This window comes from Microtus oregoni, unplaced genomic scaffold (genome assembly GCF_018167655.1).
Source record: "Microtus oregoni isolate MIOR12 unplaced genomic scaffold, Mior012 000001F_ref0000356, whole genome shotgun sequence".
NCBI lineage: Eukaryota > Metazoa > Chordata > Mammalia > Rodentia > Cricetidae > Microtus > Microtus oregoni.
The window spans coordinates 48,117,071-48,137,573 of NW_024543060.1; the positions used below are offsets into that span (position 1 = coordinate 48,117,071).

The following is a 20,503-nucleotide window of genomic DNA, read 5'->3' on the forward strand; positions in this document are numbered from 1 at the left end:
ACTGCATGCTGATAGGTTGACCTGCTTCTCCTTCCAACAAACACATTTATAGTCTCTCAACCATGAGGAGTGGACGGAAGGCTCAGTTGTTAGCCACTGAGAAATTTCTGTAAGGAGAAATATGTTATTGTTTCTGAGGTTACGGAGGTTGTAATGGCAATGGTCTGATGAGTTTCCTGGCACACAATGTGTACCCCTCCCCCACTCCAAAAGTAGAATGCGTTGCTCCTCCAATGCCTTTTCGTGGGACTCTTCCCTACCTCATTGGCTATGCTTGGTTGTAATCAAGAAACCCTGCATTAAAGGCATGACATTAGAGGGGAAGAAAAATAATTCTGCAGAACTGTCGAAGATGCCGCTCCTCGCCATGCTCCTGCAAACAGAAGCCAAACCAAATGAGGTTGCAGCTGGCTGTCCTTGGGTGCCACCCACTTGCCACACCACAGCGTGAATTATTGGCACGAACAACACCGCTGTTTGGCACTCCAGTTTGTCCCACATCTAAGTTCTCCCTGTTCCCGGTGCACGTGCATCCAGCCTTACGCGCATCCAGCCTTACGCGCATCCAGCCTTACGCGCATCCAGCCTTGCAACCTGGGCTCTCGGCGCCAACACTCTTGGTCTGGTTTCCCAGAAATGGGAGTTGCTGTCACTCAAATGAGCCGCGCTAAAACTTGGCAGAGGAAGGGCCTTCTGGGCTCAGTAATTAGTCCATTCTTGCAGAATTTGTGATTTCTGTAAATAAAGCAAACATGGGAGGAAATGAACCAACAGACTCCTAAGACCCTGGATCCTAGCCTTTCACACCCCCTCCCAACCGTACAGTGGTCTTCTACAGATATCGTACCCATATCTATAACTACAGCGGCAAAAAGTAGCTGTTTTATTTTTCACCTATTTTATGTTTAAATTTCTAAAGTCACCCTTGGAAAACACCAAGAGGAGAAAATGCTCTGGAGGGCACAAGTGCATTGCTCCTTGTTTTGACTGTAAGTGGCTGAGCCTCACCAAGCACAGTGAGATGCTGGGTTTGCCTGGCAGTCCTTTATTGTTGCTGGATGTTCAGACCCCCAGGGGCAGCATTCCCATGGAAGATACTGTAGCAAGCTGCTGATAAATGAGACTTGGCTAGCCAAGCAGTGCACACGGCGTGCAGGAGGAACGGGGGCCCCCGTCTGACTCGGCCTGGGCACAGCTGTGGGAAAAGCGACCAGAGTGCAGCGCAGCGTGAGTGCCAGCCGTCACCTTGAGGCCCCTCAAACCACGTCAGTGCAGCGTGAGTACCAGCCATCACCTTGCAGCCCCTCAAACCGTGTCAGCGCAGCGTAAGTGCCAACATCACCTTGAAGCCCCTCAAACTGCATCAGCAGCTGATGGCTTCCACCTGCCGTGTTTGCCAGTGGACTGTCATCATTACCGAACCCCAGGAGTCTGGCAGTCACAGTTCCCTGTCAGTAGCAGCCAATGTAATGCCATGTGCTAGAATTTACACCAAATGGACAATCTCAGAGGCCAATAAGAATTTGCTTATACTCCAGATACATTAAAAAAACGACAGAAATTTATGATTTACTACAAAAGTGAAGAGATATGGACACTTGGACTTAATATTTTTCCTCTTAGGATTATTTTTAGGCCAGAGATAACTGGAAGCTTCATGGAAAAGAATTTGTCCACTCTGAGTTTCGCTTTTATTTTGTTCAAAGGTCAGTTTTGTTCAGAATATGGATGAAAATATACAGCTTATTCTGAAGCCCTCTGATTTAGATAGGTAAACCAACTCCTACACAAATACGCCATGCATAACACTTGGCTCCTGAATGTCAGCCTGGGTTCCCCTTTATCTGTGTGGTTCTTCCTGCACATCCTGTAATCTTTGGTTTCTGGCATCTGGAAAGTGATTCTCAGAAAGGGAAGCATTCCCACCATAAGGAGAAGGCAGGTCTATAAGTGGGAATGAGGCCATAGACGGGAGATTGCTTGGCTTTCCATCAACAGCGTTAAGAGCAGTGGAATAGGAGTCAGGGCCTCCTGTACAGATAATTACGGATAATTAAGGAAATCCATGAGAGGCTGGAATAAAGGATAACAGATATTTATTTGGGGAAAAACAATAAGGGTAGAGAGTGGTGGTCCCCTGCCCTGTGGGCGCTGGGTGCTGCGAACAGAACTCCGACCACTACCCAAGAGAGCAAGTGAGCTTTCCATCTGCACCTATCAGGCCACGGGTAGTACCTCAGACCACGCCCTAATGGGCCGGTGCCCAAAATGTGGTAATAAACCACAGCTGCATTTGTAACAGCACACTCAAAGCCCATGGCCAGACACTGTGTTATACACCTTTGGTCTCGACAATCAGGAGGCAGAGTCACGACAATCTCAAGTTCGAGGCCAGTCTGAGCTATGCACCAGGACCCTGTCTAAAAAATAATACTTTGCTGTCTCCTAGAGCTGTTCTGTTGGCGCCTTGGAGGGCCCCTCCACAAGCCAGCTCCCTATCGGTTGGCTTCAGTTAGGCTCTTCCAGTAGGAACCAGAGGGGTCAGGAAACTCTTGTTAGCCCCCTCCCGGTTAGGACTCAGACACTGTGCGCTTGGGTACCCGACTGCGGCTTCAACTCTGGTGCATTCTGGTGCTGTATCTCTTCTTTGTCTCCAGGAGCTCCTCCTGCTGTTGCCAGCTTGCATGGTCCTTAAATCACATAGGCACCTTTGTAGATAGTCTTTCCATTGAGCTCTCTTATTGCCCCTCTGAGGTGCCGTTGTTTCCTATCAGGACTCAGACATAGACGGCACCTTTGTCGGAAATTTTTAAAAAAGCATTCAAATTAGCTTCGTGGGTTCACTATATTATCACCACCTCTAGTTCTGTATAGTTTAAAGTTTTCCTAAATGAAAAAGATGACCCAAAAGAAAAGGAAAAGGGAACTGTTGGTGCAGCTTGCATGGTTTGGTGACCACAGTCACATACACATACACACACTTCAGATGTGAATTGCAGACCCCAGATTGTTATCTGTGTGTGACACCTGACTGTAAATTGGAGTTACTCCCGCCCCCTTCCTGGGTTCAGTTAATTTGCGTGAATATCTCATAGAACTCAACTAGACTACATCCGCTTGCCATCGCTTGGCCTTCGCTTCATACACTGGGGGAAAAGCACACCTCTCTGGTAATGGAATGTGGGCTGGAATTCTGCAGTGCAGTTCCTGACAGGAGCATTCTCTGGCCATCAACCACGGCCCTCTAAAGTGTTTACACAGGACAGTCAAGGGGGAGTGATGGTTTAGAAAGACTAAGCAGACAGCACTTGCAGGGCACCCTTGAGAAGAGAGGAGTGGCCATGGGAATTTGTGTGAGCTGGTGTCACCATCTGTTCTCCAAAGAAAAGTGTGGGAAGGGGAGAGAGAGCTCGTGAGAGGTTTGCTGACATCCAGAGGGGAAGGACTGTTTAGTAGATAGGTCGGGAGCATAAAGAGTCGCAGGGCCTCAGAATATGCTCATGGGCTCTCTATCCCCTTTGTATAGAAATTCCAGGATGACATTAGACAGGGTGTTGAGAGACTGACAGTGTTGGCAAACAAACACATACTAAGGCAACAACATTAAGTCTTCTCAGATGTTAACCTCTTTTACTGAATGCCGGCACACCTATCAAATTAGACCCAAGATAATATTACAAAATTAAAAGTCTGGGATAGGTGTGTGGCTCATTGATAGAGCACTTGCCTAGTGTGTACAAGACCTTGGTTCAATTTCCAGCACTGCCAAAATATAAAATAAAACCCTATTAGACATGCCACAGGCATAAGTGATCGCTGACTCCTACTAAAACATCCCAAAGAATTTTTTTTTAAGACCCAGATCTTTGTTCAAAATTCTCTTCCACTAAGAAAGAGTGCCCTTACTAAGGCTCCTTCCTGCTCAGATACCTTTCCTAGCCCAGTTCTTAGTACCGAAACTGACAAAGCCAAGGAAGCCATCAGGATCTGGACTAGAGCGTTTTGAAACTCTCTGAGAGGACGGAAATGGTAGTTAGCCATCAGGATCTGGACCAGAGCGTTTCAGAACTCTCTGAGAGGACGGAAATAGTAGTTAGTCTCAAGAAATTCCTTATCCTAGTCGCCAGTCCACACTCTTTTTTATAGATGAACCTACATAAGAACTATATAAGAACTCTTTACGCTTAGGCATGAGTCTGAAGCCCTCTGGCCCCCGCTGCACTGTCTATGAACGTTTGCCTTTATGGTTTAGTTCATTGTCTCAGGCATTCTTGTCACCAGGTGATGTGGCTTCCTGTGTGAGAGAACAGGGCAGTGTTGGCTTCTGAGGTCATTGCAACATCACCTGACCCGTGTCTTCCTCTCTGCCTTGCAGATACCTGCCTGAGATCATGAACGATGGGCTGACCAACCAAATCAACAATCCTGAGGTGGAGGTGGACATCACCCGGCCCGACACCTTCATCAGACAGCAGATCATGGCTCTCCGCGTGATGACCAACAAACTGAAGAATGCGTACAATGGCAATGATGTCAACTTCCAGGACACAAGTAAGAAAACCCGCGCGAAGACCAGGGAACCCCACAGTGGAAGATGGTTGTGTGCGATGGCCCTCTCAATGATTATCTTTAATTACGCCTCACCTGTCCTTAATCGTGAGCTTTTTCCAGTCTGAGCCACAAAACTCACATGCTAACTAAAATCATAATTCCTCTAAATAATAGAGGTTGTGTGCACATGTATGTGTGAGTGTGTGTATGTATGTATGTAATGTCCATACCTGTTTGCATACATGTGTGGATCAGAGGACAGCCTTAAGTGTCATTGGCTCTCCGGTATTATCAACCTTATTATTAGAGACAGAGCCCTGGAGCTCACTGACGCAGCGAGGCCGGCTGGCCTGTGGTCCCCAGGAACCCCTGTCTAGGCCTCTCCAGTGCTGCCTATGCTGTCTGTGCCCCTCCAGTGCTGGAATTCAGGTGCACACCACCATGCTTGGCTGCTTTTGCAAGTGCTGGGCTCACACTCAGATTCTTGAGCTTGCACAGCAAGTATTTTGCTCGCTAAGCTACTACCCCAGCTTCAGGTAAAATATTTAGCCGCATGAAAGCAAAAACATAATTTCATCTACCAGTTGATCCATTTATAATGAAGCGATCATTCTTACCATGTCTTTTCTATAACAACATTTGTATCTACTCCAAACTCTTCCCTGCCTCACCCATCTCTGCCTAAAGAATCTTTTATGGATTTCTTCACAAGCTGGGCTTGAGTCCCCATCCTGTCTCTTGTAAATGACGTCATAAACATTCCTTGAATTTATGATGACTGAAAGGTCGCACACGTGCGGTAGAAACTGCACTTCAGCGTTTGAATTTGGAGCTCTTCTTCAGTTATAATTATGTGGTGTGATATTCTCTCATGATTTTGGACAGAAGACTCAAATCGACAGACCCAGTGAGTGCCAAGAACACAAAGATAAACAGTGACATTCTATGGGGTACTGTGCTAGGCTAGGATGCTACGTAAATTACATATTCCCAATTTGTTTGCAATTGTAGTATTTTTAATTAATGAGTTTATTGGGACATGAATTCACTGTAGATAGAGAAGAATCTGTGCCTCTTGAGACTCAGAATCTTCCATTACAAAGGCATTATTAAATGCTTAGGATACAAATAATGACAAGAAGTTCCCACTAGGGGCCTATTGAAGGCTCCTCTGAGGTGACATTTTAAAGAGCTAAGAGAGTGTCTCGAGGGCAGAAAGAAGGTGCAATGCATTATCCTCCTCCCTGCTCAGCTGTACACAGACACAAACCGTAAACATTTAGATTCGGAATATTAAAGAATTAGTAAACAGCTGAAGTAATATTGCACATGACCGTTTCAGTGGGGATCATAAGAGCATTTGCAGAGATTCCCTGGGCTCTCCGAAGTGAGCACCAAAATGAACTTAAGTATATTTGTTTTTTTTCTAAGTGGCTTCAAGATGCATAGCTACAGAGGCAAAGGCTTTGTGGGATTTCTCCTCAGGAATGTTGTTTTTTCTGTTAACTGTGTAACCTGAGAGAATTCACAGGGGAAAAACATTCCTGACCATGAGTTGTAAAGCCGCCAATGATGCTGACGTTGCTTGCTGAAGCTGAAGATGCCTGCGTATTTGGTTAATGAGTTAGAAAGACACAAGCTACAGGTGGAAGACATTAAGTCATCTCAGCTCCACCTCCCTCCTGTGAAGCTGTTCCCTAAAGAATGTTCTTAGCGCCTTCCTCCATTTTAAAGAACTCAAGAATTTATTTTCTCCATACAGGGAAACTGCCACGCAATGCTATCACATTTCTCAAAATCATCCCGTTATCTCTTTTGGCTTTGGCTTGACCTCTCTCTTCCTCTTGAGAAGAAAATGCTGCCCCAGCCTTTACCCTTCTCTGCTGCTGCCTCAGCCTTACGGTCCCCATTCCGTCTGTCCCATTGTCTCCCTGCAGCCACGTGCTGCTGTACCCGGAGAGTAACTGTTTAATGTGTGATAAAGTAAGAATTACCCGATCTTAGCGTTATCGCAGTTCCTTCTTCTCTAGCCTAAAGAGATGTCATCCTGGAAAACTCGAGGAATGTGAAGGAGGCAGTGATTTTTCTCAATTTCTTCTCAGAAGAGAGCAAAACGCAGGGCAGTGGAGATCATCCCTTGGTTCTAACTCGAGCACCAACTGTAGCTGTTTCAGGACAGTGCCTGGCCCGTGAGCCGTTATCACACTCATAGCTGTCACCACCCTTATTGCTTGGAAGTGTAATTTCTAAGTTTCCCGTTCTACCCCATAGCACCTGCATTTGTGATCCCCTTTAGAAAAGATAGGGCCATTGTTTTTCATAGCCAGAACCTCTTGTCATTATTTGCTTCCCACAATTTTAATATTCTAAATCACTCTAATAATATCTTCGTAAAGGTCTTATTACTTCTTGCTCATTGTGCTGGTGTTGAGAACAATTCCCTTTGCAATTCTGATGTCTCTGGATTTAATTAATAAGCATTTTTCTGCTCATAAAGGCCAATAATGATTAGGCAGAGAAATGATAAGAAACAAGGATAATGTATTCAAATGATCTTATCTGGTATTTAGAAGTTCCACTGGGGGCCGGATAATGGGGCTGAATGTCTCTTCTTCACTCCGAGGAACAATAGAAGAGTTCCTACACTGCCTTGCCTTGATTTAAGTAACATCTGAATCCAAAATGGCGCCCGTGTGTCAGGAGCAGTGAGGCTCAAGAGCCGGGGAATGAACTCTCTTAGCTAATGAGTGGGACAGCAAACCTCATTACACAGATCACGGTTCCTGAATCTTTCCAGAAACACTGTCTCATTCATTCCCACGACAGTTCTGGGACATAGACGTTAGGCTGTCCACACATGTCTGTCTAAGTTAATAATGGTAACTTCCGTGTTAGGCCACACTTCCTAGAGGAATCAAATCTCTTCCATCTGGCATGACCAGCAGCGTGAGTTTGCCTGTACATTTTGTCCAATTGTCCTGACACACAGCCTGTTACCAGTGCCTTGTGTATAGCTATAGAAAGCGATAGAAGTTGTTGCATTAATTGCTCAAGGCATATTGACTTACTCAACAAGGATTCATTGAACATTTGATGCACATGAGAGATCAGTGGCCACCTGGAAATGAATGGTCTATGCAAAGACTCTACCATCAAAACATTTGTCTTCAAGTGGAGTACGGACAGCGAACAAGCAAATACATGGTACAGGCCCCCATGTTAGGGGGAACTTTCAGGAGGTGGGCACAGTGTCAGCTGGTACAGTGCCAGGGGTTGTCTTAGACCACCTCCAGATATCAAAAGCCAGAATTACTCAAATCCTTGACATAAAACGACTTGGCATTTGCATATGACTCACACACATTCTCTGACATGCTTAAAATAATCCGCAGGTTACTGATAACACCTCAGATAGCAGGTCCTATGTAAATCACCGTTATGCTGTATTTCTTCAGGGAATGATGGCAAGAAAAATGCAAACGTGTTTGACATAGACACAGTTAGGGTAGAACTGCATGTCCAGAGCACTAGAGACGGACAGGGAGCCACGACATTGCAGGAAGCTTTAGCGGGGTCTCTTCAGAAATCATACCATTCACCTGGGTTTATCTCGGTATTTGGCAAGTTTGCATTGCTTCTTGGATCTTTCTGAAATTATTTTTACTCCATTGAAATGAACTGAGGTCCTCTGTAAGAGCAACGCTGCCCTTACCCCTTACGCCATGTTGGCTGAATATGTCATCACACACGAAGGAACCGAACAATGAAACATGGTAATTCAGCAACCCCAGAGGCACAGTGGGCAGAAGGGGCAGATGCCATCCTCATTAGGTATGAGGCATTGAATCAAGCAGGGACCAGCAACGTTATTCTGTAAAGGGACAGAGAGTAAATACGTGAGGTTTAGGGCCATACAGTCTCAGTACCAGCCACTGTACCCTAGGACTAGGAAAGTAGCTCTAAGCCACTGGGGTGAGCAGCTGTACCTGTGTTACAATCAAACTATCAGCCTGAACTTCACATGTAGAATTCTTACAGTCACGTGATCGGATCCCACAGCTGATTATTCCAAATGTTGAAATACATAGATAGTGTCCTTACCTTTGGGGACACAGAGAAACAAGCAACAGGCTGTAGCTTACCCGCTCCTTGAAAAGGAGACCACCTTTGCTGTTAGGACAAGACCAAGGGAGTTGGGGTGGGGGAGAAGCCAAGCGCGATAACCATGTCTACCTTCTGCGGCTCTCTGCCGCTCTTTCTGCAGCTTCCTGCCTGCACTGCCTGCTCTTATTCTCTGTTTTACCTTCAGTGGCCTTTTAAAAGTCTGTCTAAGAAGGTTGAGGTGTCATAACCTTTAACCCCAGCACTCTGGAGGCAGAGACAGGAGGAGGAGCCTGAGTTTTGGATCAGCTTGGGCTCCCAACACAAAGAAAAAAAAAAGTCTTTAAAAAAGCGTAATACCTGCTTAGAGCAGCAGGCACTGAAGCACAAAGCAGCAAAGATCATAATTACTTCTTTAAGACAGACAGATAGGTGATTAATAGAGAAAGAGATAATTGATAGATGATTTATAGATAGTTAATAGAGAGATAGTATACATATTACATATATAAATTTGTGTGTGTATGTGTGTGTGTGTAAGCACACATGAGTTTATTGTCTTCATATGTGCAGAAGCTGGGAGACACCGGAAGAGGGTGTCAGGTCTCCAGGAACAGAGTTACAGGCGTTTAGGAACTGTCTGGCCTGGTCCTGGGGAATGAACTGAGGCCCTCTGTAAAAGCAGGACTGCCCTTAGCCCTTACGCCATGTCTCCAGCACCAGGAACACAATTCTTCCCCATTTAAACGTATCTAATATCAGTGTTGTTGAGGGGCCACCCATTGCAAGTTTACCCTGGGTAGATACCAGTGAGTACCGTGTTTCAATGCTGTTTCTGGCCTGTTCAACCTGCCCACGAAGGACAAACCTGTGGGCAGATGAGCAACCCGTTGCTGGAGTGTTTCTCCCACACCTTGCCACACGAACTGTGCTGTTGTTTGTCTCTACTTCCGGCCAAGCACTCTAACCTTCCTTGTCAATCTTCCAGGTGATGAATCCAGCGGCTCAGGCAGCGGCAGCGGGTGCATGGATGACGTGTGTCCCACGGAGTTCGAGTTTGTCACCACCGAGGCCCCTGCAGTGGACCCTGACCGGAGAGAAGAGGAATCTTCGGCGGCGGCCGCGCAGGGCAGCTACTCCCTTCTTTCCTGGTCTCTGGTCTGCATGGTCCTCGCCCTGCAGAGACTATACAGATAATCGCCGGCTTTGGTCAAATGAAACTGCATTTTAGCTCTTCAGTGGCCAGCTCCCCTCTTTTCTTACACTCTTGGACAACGGACCATGCCACAAAAACTCGCCGTTTTCTATGACCAGAGAGCAGTGTTGCAACCTGCCTCCGTTTTTGTTTTCCCAAAGAGCACCGGGTGCCGGAGGATCGGCTTCTTTCCTTCAGCTCTCTCTGGGGACCTTGTTTATTCCAGAGAGAATTCTTACTCAAATCTTTCGTACCAAGAGATTTTTTTCTTACCGTCATTTGCTTTTATGCTGCAAAATTAAAGGGATTTCACGTTGTGAGGGTTCTTTTTTTCCTAGCACCCCACTTAAAATAAAATAAGATAGGAAGAAAATAATTTTCCTTTTCAAATCAGGCCAAACCCCAAGACAACTGCCTTTTCAACAAGCAAGCAAATAAAGGAACTCTCATGCTATCGGCTTGGCGATGACAGCCAGCTCCTTAGGCGAGCTTTTCTGTGACAAGCCAAGTTTACAAAATGCTTATGAGGAAGAAGCGTAACATTTTTTTAATGTAGTGGAAACACGCTGTTGTCTTGGAGGTATTGTCTTGCACTCTGCCCAAAATGATTTGGAGGTACTAATAGTAAATTTAGGATTCTGTCTTTATATGAGTAGTAATCTTACAGCAACTCAATGCCTCTCTTTCACCTGCCTGATGCCACATTCACTGACGGCAGTATTTTCTCACTCTCCTGACACCTGTCCATTGTACCCAATTGGTACCAGTTGTCTTCAGTTCTTCACGGATGCCCCTGTCAAGTCTCATTTCTCCTGGGTCTTGACTAAAAAAAAAACAAAAAAATTATCTTCATTGGTACAGTCTCGACTTTGGCCACCAGTCTGATGTGAATTAGACCTCATAGTTCCTCTGTTCCTGACTGTCCCCCAGATAAGAGTTCTCTCACTGACATGATAATTAGCTCCACACATCAGTTTCTGTTCTAGACTCTTTGATTTGTGTCCATTGGTTTCAGCATTACAAGGGCATTCTCTTGCAAAATAACTCACAACAACAAAAAACTCAAGACAAAAAAAAAAGAGAGAAAAAAACACTATATATATAGTACTGACATGGAGATTTCGTTCACTTTTTTAGTCTTAGTAATGATCATCTATTTTTATATCAATATATATATATAAATCACAGATTTTAACTTCTTAATTCCAAGCTCAGGGTTGACACTCCTTTGTAACAAAACTGTTCTGTCAACCAGGTCTTCTTGTTTTGTGGGGCTCAGAGAAGGGAATCCCCAATGATCTGTGAGCACCAAGAAATCAAGAAAGAGAACTTTTTATGTATCTAACTGTCCATCTATTCCAAGTTTGCCAGGGCACACCCTTCTCACACAAGTTTGCTCTGTCCCTGTGCTCCAAACTGTCCTGAGCTCACGGGATGAGCCTTGGTGTACAGGACGTTACTGGCAAAGGAATGCGTATGTGTAAAGAATGTTAGTCATGAAAAACCATTGCTCTCAAGTACAACACCTCTGGCCTAGGACTCCTGCTGGGGACTACAGTAAATGACCTAAACTCAAGAGGCCAATTCTAACCGACCCACAAAGTCAGGCTCAGTGCCCCTCCCAGCAGAGAGAAGCAAAGCAAACCAAACTGGGGTTGTTTGAAGACAGTTGGCTAGCCATGTGGTTTTGGTTTTGAGGGGAGGGTTATTCGTTTTGTTTTATTTTGGGTTTTGGTTTTTACAATGCATCTGCATTAGAGAGAAGAAATATTTCAAGACACCACGGCACGCCAATCACATCTTAACTGGCTCATCGACAGTATTGACACATAGATGGTTCTATCTCTATTTTCACCAAAAATGAAATTAGTTATTGATTTAGTCACCATGTCTAAGTAGAACACATGCACTAGTATTAAGCATATTTGAGCACTTTTGAAAAACAAAACATCTTTACCCGCATCGGTTGCTACTGTATGCCTAACAGAATAGGAAGTGTAGGATTCTGAGAGACTTTGTGGCATCTTTCGCTTCAGTTTGTGTGAAGTTAATCCTTAGTCAAATCCAGAATTGCATCCCTCTGGAAAACCACCCAGTTCACTGCCCCCATTCAGCTTTTAGTCACCAGTCACACATAACATCTCCACGAAGGACCAGTCACTTACGTTACTCAGCTCACTGTATGTTCAGAAATCAGTATTGTTCGTCTCCAAAAATTATGGTGCAATACAAATTAAACCAATGTTGATTCTCGAGGATATTTGAGTAATAATTTTCATGATGGAACATGAAGCTCCATCTTCCTTTTAGAAATATTTCTACATTATATTATTTCTATAACATCCATCAAGATTCTTATTTTTTACTATGCTTTTGACCCCACATGGGTTTTTTTTTTGCATGCACATGACAACACATTACATTAATGAGCATGAGCCCATGTTCTGTGCACACTATTCACACAGCTACTATAAAAACGCTTGCTTCCTTCGTTCCAACACCTATATTCTCAAAGGTATTCCTACTGACAAGATCTACCAGGCGAGAGTTGGAATGAGACTCGGCCAACTAAGCCACATCATTCGTCACCTTGCGCGGACATGGGCAAAATACCATTCACTTGAACTTCCTGGTTTTTGTAGTCATCCATCATATGGGTTTTAGAGTAATTTAATGCTAAGGTGTTTTGTTGGGTTTTTTTTTCTGTTCCCTCAGCCTTTTCCTTGAGTTTCCCCTTTTCAGCACTGTGGAATCCTCCTCGCAAACTTGCTTTCTCATTTTAGCAGAGCGACAGGGGGTGTGTTCATTCTCCATCGCCACTCATAGCCTCCCCTCATTTGTGAAGATGTCCCCTAAATTCCATAATCACATCACAACTTGTGTTATGAGTAGAGAGGAATGGGACCCCAAAATTGGACACTAGAAATTGGTGGGTGGTGCTCATAACTGCAAACACTTAGCTTATTGAAGTGCCTCTATTTACATGTTCTTTAGTTATAATATGTATTTTTCTAACAGAAATACACGTCTGTAATTGATGTTTATTATACTTTGTATATGTTACAACAAAGGCTACATGGAGGCTAATGTCTTCAGCAGAGAAGAATGAACTGTAAATTTATGAATAGGAGCCCTATGGTCCTGGATTGACAGCCATGAGTCAGCCTTCTGTCGTTGCAGTGAAGGCCAAGTTGGCACTTTGACTACACCATCGAAGACTGTAGCACTGGAAGTCTGACTCCCTTACCATGATTCGCCCAAGGAGGAAGGTGTCACGAACCACCTCCTCAAATGTAAGGGGTAGAAGCTACTTTTGTCTACACTGAAAAACACGATTCATTGATGAGTGGTAGTAATTTTGAAAGGAGCATTCTTTAAATCAAACACATTGAAAATATTGTTGAATGCAGAACCATGAATCCTGAGTTCTATTCCCTGCTAGAGACATCAGCCTTCTTCAGTTCTTCTTGCCATTACACACATATTTGGCTACAGACTAAGCACCAACTTAAGTCCTCAAGGAGGAATAAAACTTGGTAAAAATCCTTGCTTGCAATTCACTTCTCACCTCTTTCTGCAAGGCTAGCTATCAGGTAGTTTGACTTTAGGTTTCAAGTGTTAAGAGACACAGGATTTGACTTCTCCAAACACCTGCAGATACTCACGGTCATTTTCTTTGATTTACAATTACTAACACATTTAAATTTTTTTTAAAAAAAATGTAGCCTTGCAACCAGAAGAGGAAAGTAGTCCATAAGTTCTAAATCCGCAATGTGTTCCTCCTTGGTAGAGACACTAGCCAGTGCTTAGTTTTAGGCCAACTTCTACAAATAGAGTACTGATTTGTACGCACTCTGGAGACTTGCTCTGTCATGATTTGTTGCAGCCCAGATTCAGCTTAGCATGGGAATGCTTGGGACTTCACTGGGAGTGGAGTGGATACTGGAATCATTGGCGTGGCCTTGTAATGGCGGACTCCGTGAGCAACACCTGATGAAGGCACCACAGTGTAGTCTCTGTGCGCATAGACAGAACACATATGCGGGAGAAATGTGTGCACCAATCAAACCTAAAATTTTATGTGACTGTCAAATGACTATTATTTGGGTTAAGATTTTTTTCATTTTTGATTTGGATAGAAAATTGCTATTAATCTTGTATTAAAATAGTTTTTAAAAATCTACCTGTGCCCTCTCTGTGCTTCCTAAATGACATTCGTAGCCTGTGGTTTATATTTTAAAGTCTTTTTGTTCACATCATTTTAGAAGCATCAGTACTGAAAATCCATAGTCAACCAAGCACACACAGCACCAGAAATTGCACACCTCGGCAACTTTAGGACTTTTGGTTTCTTGATGTATAAGGAAAGCGCTCAACCCCTCTTCTGTTTCTTCTTGAAAAACCCATGTAGCATCGTAGAACTAATATCAATACCCTACAGATGAGGTCAGAGGAAAATAAGATCACCTGTCAAAGGACTAACTGCTTCCAAATGGGCAAACCACGTCGACTTCCTATTTCTGAGATGCTCCCCCGCCCCCATTCGCACTGAATATGCTAGCCCTCTAGATTCACTTAACCATCGGGTCTGAAAGTCCTCTCTGGTCGCCCTGCTGTGGGTGCTGGGCCACAAGTGTCCAATTGCAACCAGGTATGAGGTATTCAGTCCTCGATGTCGTTAGCCATTATTTTAGTAGAAATACATCATTAATTTCAAGAACACTCTTAAATGAAGGAGTCTATATTAAAGAGGGTATCAAGAATGCGGCATTTAGCTGTGAGGAATGCTACAATTTAATTCAATTATCACCATCGTGGTTTTTATCAAGCAAAGCAATTTTCACAAGACCATTTGGGGGCTCTAGAACAAATGCACCTCCAAAATCAGAATGCAACAGATTTCATTTAGAAGCAAACTGGAACCAGTTTAATGGGAAGGAAAAAAAAAACCATGAAATGCAGAGTACTTTTCATTAAGTAGTAAGAACGTTTATTTTGAATAAATAGTCTGGGAAATACTTATCAAACATGAGCCTCAAAATATAAGTTTATGAAACAGTGGCAATTAGAGGTCAAATATATTTTTGTGTTTGAGAGCTAGCGAGGCTCGGCTGCCAGTGTGAGCCTGGGTGAACAGATGTGCACGCTGCTGTGGTCTCTGTGTGCTGCTCTGCCGTTTATTTGACAGTGTAAACAAGCAGGCAAGCATACGGTGTTGGGTTATACATGGGGCACACAGCAAAGCCAGGAGGAACCCAAAGCCTCCTTTCTAACCTGCCAAGGGAGCCTGGGCTCCTGTGCTCCTTGAAGCACAACCAAAGTAAGAACGGGGAAATGTTGTCCCAAGGATGCACCAGTGTGGGTAGCAACAGAAAGGAGGGAAACACACTGGATTCCAGCGTGGAGAGCAACAGAAAGGAGGGAAACACACTCGATTCCAGCGTGGAGAGCAACAGAAAGGAGGGAAACACACTGGATTCCAGCGTGGAGAGCAACAGAAAGGAGGGAAACACACTGGATTCCAGCGTGGAGAGCAACAGAAAGGAGGGAAACACACTGGATTCCAGCGTGGAGAGCAACAGAAAGGAGGGAAACACACTGGATTCCAGCGTGGAGAGCAACAGAAAGGAGGGAAACACACTGGATTCCAGCGTGGAGAGCAACAGAAAGGAGGGAAACACACTGGATTCCAGCGTGGAGAGCAACAGAAAGGAGGCCAGCACACCGGATTCCAGCGTGGAGAGCAACAGAAAGGAGGGAAACACACTGGATTCCAGCGTGGAGAGCAACAGAAAGGAGGCCAGCACACCGGATTCCAGCGTGGAGAGCAACAGAAAGGAGGGAAACACACCGGATTCCAGCGTGGAGAGCAACAGAAAGGAGGGAAACACACCGGATTCCAGCGTGGAGAGCAACAGAAAGGAGGGAAACACACCGGATTCCAGCGTGGAGAGCAACAGAAAGGAGGGAAACACACTGGATTCCAGCGTGGAGAGCAACAGAAAGGAGGGAAACACACTGGATTCCAGCGTGGAGAGCAACAGAAAGGAGGGAAACACACTCGATTCCAGCGTGGAGAGCAACAGAAAGGAGGGAAACACACTCGATTCCAGCGTGGAGAGCAACAGAAAGGAGGGAAACACACTCGATTCCAGCGTGGAGAGCAACAGAAAGGAGGCCAGCACACTGGATTCCAGCGTGGAGAGCAACAGAAAGGAGGCCAGCACACTGGATTCCAGCGTGGAGAGCAACAGAAAGGAGGCCAGCACACTGGATTCCAGAATGCAGAAAAACATCTACCTTAAACAAGCTTGTCTCTTCAAAGCACACATAGGGTTGTCTGTCTTGTTTTAAGAAACTTTTCATGGACTTAGGTAACTGACCTTTCTTTCCAGAGATAGGTGATGACCCGTGATCACGGGCCGGCAACAGTTACAGGTCTAAGAGCAGGTGGCATGAGCCCTGCTTCTTTCTAAGCATCTTGCATCTCACCCGGAGTTAGGCAGATACAGCCAATGAACACGTGAACATGGTAACTTCAAAACGGGGGAGACAACATGACAGGACTTACACAGGAATGGCACTAGGGAGGGACTCAGGTCATAGAGAGCCTGCCCAGTGGTGTGTGAGCTCCCATCTAGTGAAATGAGGGAGCAATCACACCCTCTGATGGGACGCTGGCTACTCGCCAGACCCGCAAAAACTAAAGATAGTGCACAGAGGACACCTACAGCACGCTTGGTCATTTACCTGTGTTCTATTTTGAACCTTTTTCTCAATTAAAACCCTAAGTAGAGAAACTATGGGCTCCGGGTATTTGCATGTGAATCAAAGCATGACATGTGGACAAGAAGTATATGAAGTCTGCATTCCTTTGCCTGTCAGTTTGTCCTACATACCACATTCAGAAGAAAAGCAAATTCTGTACAGTGTCTTGTACATCCAGGGACTCCGCCTTTCATCGGTCTTCCTTGCAGTTTATTTACCTGGTGCAACGGTCAACCTGACTCCACCTAGAGGCTTAAACAACTGAGCAGCCAGGCAGCACAAGCAGGAAGGGGCACGGCACCTTTGCTGACCACTGTAGCAGCATCCAGGAAAGGACTATGACGATGGACCCTTGTCCATCTAAGTCCTGATGCTGATGGCCATGTCTGTCCTGAACTTTTCTCTTTAGACATCTGGAAATGTGACTGTCAAATTAAAGAAAGATTTGTCTAAAGAACGAGATTATTCACTTTCTTGACACAGCATGCCCTATATTCGTAAGAAGCAGCTCATACAAAAGGGAAATGTCACATTCATCTTCCTATCATGATCAACGTCACATGTCCCTGACTTAGGCAGACGTTCCTGCCTTGGCCATACGGAGCAAAGAACCTGCATGGTGAAGCCTCCATCTTCTCTCCTGGCTTTGGTTGACCACCTTCATCCCTACTTCTCTCCTGGCCCCCTCAGGCTACTCAAACCCTAAAACTTGGATTTTGAGTTATTCTGGTTTCTATCAGCCTCTTCAAATGTGTGGACATGACACAGCCGTTGAGCAACAGGATCCTAGTCGCCAGTTCTGAAGCTGAGGCTGGCACAGAGACGCCGGGGTTTCCACTCGTCCCCAGTTCTGAATCATATACTGTGGCTTCCATTGTGGACTCTGGTACCCTGCTCCTGCGTGTGAAAAGTGAGATGCCCCAGATTATAGCACGCAATGAAAACATTATGAAAAGTTTGACAATAATGAAGGGATAATTTTAATGTTTATTTGTTTGTTTAAACCAGTTCGTGTAAATTAGCGCTTTGAAACCGTCTCAACAGAGTCACAGATACACCTGGCATTTTACACGAGTTTTATTTTAAGAAGGAAGCCTTTTTATTGGTGTAAAGGAAATCTATATACCAAGCAATCTGTATTTGGGCAGAGAACTTGAACCAGGAAAGCTAGGTAAACAAAACTGGCTTTTTCTAGAAAACAATGGCAGTAGCTTTCCCACACCTGAAGTCTTACTTCTTCCAGGACAAGGATGTGATTGCTCTCCTCCCGTGTCTTAGGAGCAGAGAAGGCTTGACTTGGGGTAACATGGGAGGAGGTAAAAGGAGATGGAGTAGAAACCATCCCTCCATTGTGAGCTTCATCTTGCTAAGAAAGATACAAAGCCAATGTGTCCCAGACTTTTCAAGATAATCCCCTGCTTCTGTCCCAGTATAATGAATGACAGTATCTCTTTCACGCTCCATAATGTCTTTAGCTTATGTGATAAGTTATAAGTTCACTGAAGGTTTAATAATGCCCATTTACAAGATCAAGTTATACTCACGTGCATATAACCCCTCAAGGTTTTTCCAGATATTTTCCCAACTGAAACAGACTAGGTAACCTCAGTCAACACCAACTCCTGAGCTTACAAGCATCCTACCTACTTGTTGCATTGTAAAAAATTCTGGAATTAGAATCAAGACTCCAAATACCAACTCTGGCATCATCAAGTACGCAATGCTTGGCACTAACCACGAGCCTGCTTTCATCCTAATATGGACTGCACTTGGCACAGGACCTCAGGAGAATGGTCTTTCTGCACCTCAGCATTTGGGGGGCGGGTATGTCAGTAAATGAAACACCCAGCGACTAAAGTTTTCGCACAGTTGTGCTGTGATCCATTCACTACTGTCAAGAGATAGAATTTGAGCTCTCCTGTTTCTTATTTGCCAGTCTTAGCAAGACCAGACCAACGATAAGCATGTTCTTCCTTCCTTCTTGAAAGTCATATATAGGTTTGATCGGTGTTTCTGGCTTAGCCATATAAACCAGAATTTCTCTGTGTCCTAACATAGCGCACATGATACATGAGATTTGAACTAGATAGTACCAGTCATTCCCTAGACACTACTGTGACCTCCCGCAACTTGCCTCCTTCCCCTCTTAAAGAAGTAGAAAAAAATGCAAGGAAATAACAGGCATGGAGTTTTCCAGCAGTGAGTCCACTCCGACTCAGAGAAGGGCATTTTAGAGCTGCGTCCATTCGGTTATCAATTCTAAAATGCTACTGGCAACGTTTTCCATCTGATGCCGGAGTTGGAATAATAAAAAGCCTTGTGGCGTTCCACTTATCATCTGGAAGGATGAGCTCCATGCGAGAGCAAAGTGTGATATAAAGAGTGTCACCTGCTGATACCCAGCATATAAAATAACCATTTGCTTAAATCATTCAGCCCTCCACAGAGCGCTCCCGGCATCCTCCTGCAAGATCACCTGGTCCTGGAGACTTTCCCTTGAAGGATTGGTTGGACACAAATGTGCACATTTGCACGGCCTACAGAATAGAGATGGGGATTTCTTCTAGAGTTTGCAGCGTTAGATAAGATGCGAGATGGAAATTCTCCTCAAATGCATTTAATTATTCAGAGCCGGCGTTAGTTTAGGAAGATACATAATTCATCCCAACACGTTCCCTCTCATCAAAGAGAAAACAGTAACACATACTAAAAAATAGTGTAAGCAACACTGTAATAGCAATGCCTGGGACCTGTGCTCAGTGTTTCCCATATATGAATTAGTTCATCTTGTTCTAAAAACAGAACACTCACCGGGTGCAAGGATGCATGTTTCGAATCCCAGCATTCACGAGGCAGAGACAGGAGGATCTCTGTGAGTTTGAAGCAACAGTGTGGTGGTTATTCTTGTTTGTCAACTTGGCTGCATCTGGAATTAACTAAAACCAAAGCAGTTTGGCACGCCCATACGGGATTTTTTTCTTCTTAATTAAATCATCTGAAGTGGGAAGACGCACTCCTAGTCCAGATCATCTGAGAGGAGATCCACCTTTAATCCAGATCTTCTGAGGTGGTAAGATCCACCTTTAATCTGGGACACGCCTTCTGCTGGCAGCCTATAGAACATGGGGAAAGGAAGCTCTCTCCTCTCTGACTCTTCACCCTCACTGGCAAATCTATTCATTCACTGGCGTCAGAGCCTACAATCAGATGAGACATCCAACCTCATGAACAGAACAACTACTGGATTCTTGAACATTCCAGTGGTAGACAGCCCTTGTTGGAGTATGTGAATCATAGTTTGTAACCCATTCCAATAAATCGTGTGTGTGTGTGCGTGTGTGTGGTGTCTATGTATTCATTCTATAAATCCTGTTCCTCTAGAAAGCTCTGACTAATACACCTGGTCTAGATAGTAAGTTCCAGGCTAACCAGGGCTACATAGTGGGACCTTGATTCAATAAATAAATAAAAAAATGTAAAATAGAACATTGTAAAAACAACAACAACAAAAAGGATAGCTATCATTGTTCTAATTAGATGAGGAAGCTGAGATACAGATAAACTGAATTTCTTGCCCAAGTCCCAAGTAGTGAAAAATTGGCAACCAAAAGACGATAAAGTCAGTGGAGCTGGAAGCAGACATGTTCCCCAGGGAGGGGCGTTCTCTGAGTGGAAACAGAGCAAGCTGTCAGCCTGCTGGGAGGAAGCACAAAGGGAGGAGGAAGTCTACTTTGGAAACAGCGGTCTGTCTCCCTTGTAGGGTCCACTGCGGATGAGGCAGATGAGAAACTACAGTAGCCATGTCTTTCACGTGTGTGCTTTAACATGCCCAGAAGGTGAAAAAATATGTTTCCAGTACACGTCCTGGGTCCTGAGGAGGCTGCCATC

General features: G+C 44.6%; 1 protein-coding gene across 2 annotated transcripts in view; it reads left to right on the top strand.

Annotated features, from left to right (window-relative positions):
- Gpc6 (glypican 6) overlaps nucleotides 1-14,022 on the top strand; it is a 994,531-nt gene extending 980,509 nt beyond the window's left edge. For both annotated transcript variants that reach the window (XM_041677692.1, XM_041677699.1), the window contains 2 exons: nucleotides 4,376-4,551; nucleotides 9,641-14,022. In XM_041677692.1, coding sequence (XP_041533626.1) covers nucleotides 4,376-4,551; nucleotides 9,641-9,849 — 385 coding nt within the window. In that variant the 3' untranslated portion in view covers nucleotides 9,850-14,022. The remainder of the gene's footprint in view (nucleotides 1-4,375; nucleotides 4,552-9,640) is intronic.
- The last annotated feature ends 6,481 nt before the right edge of the window (nucleotides 14,023-20,503 follow it).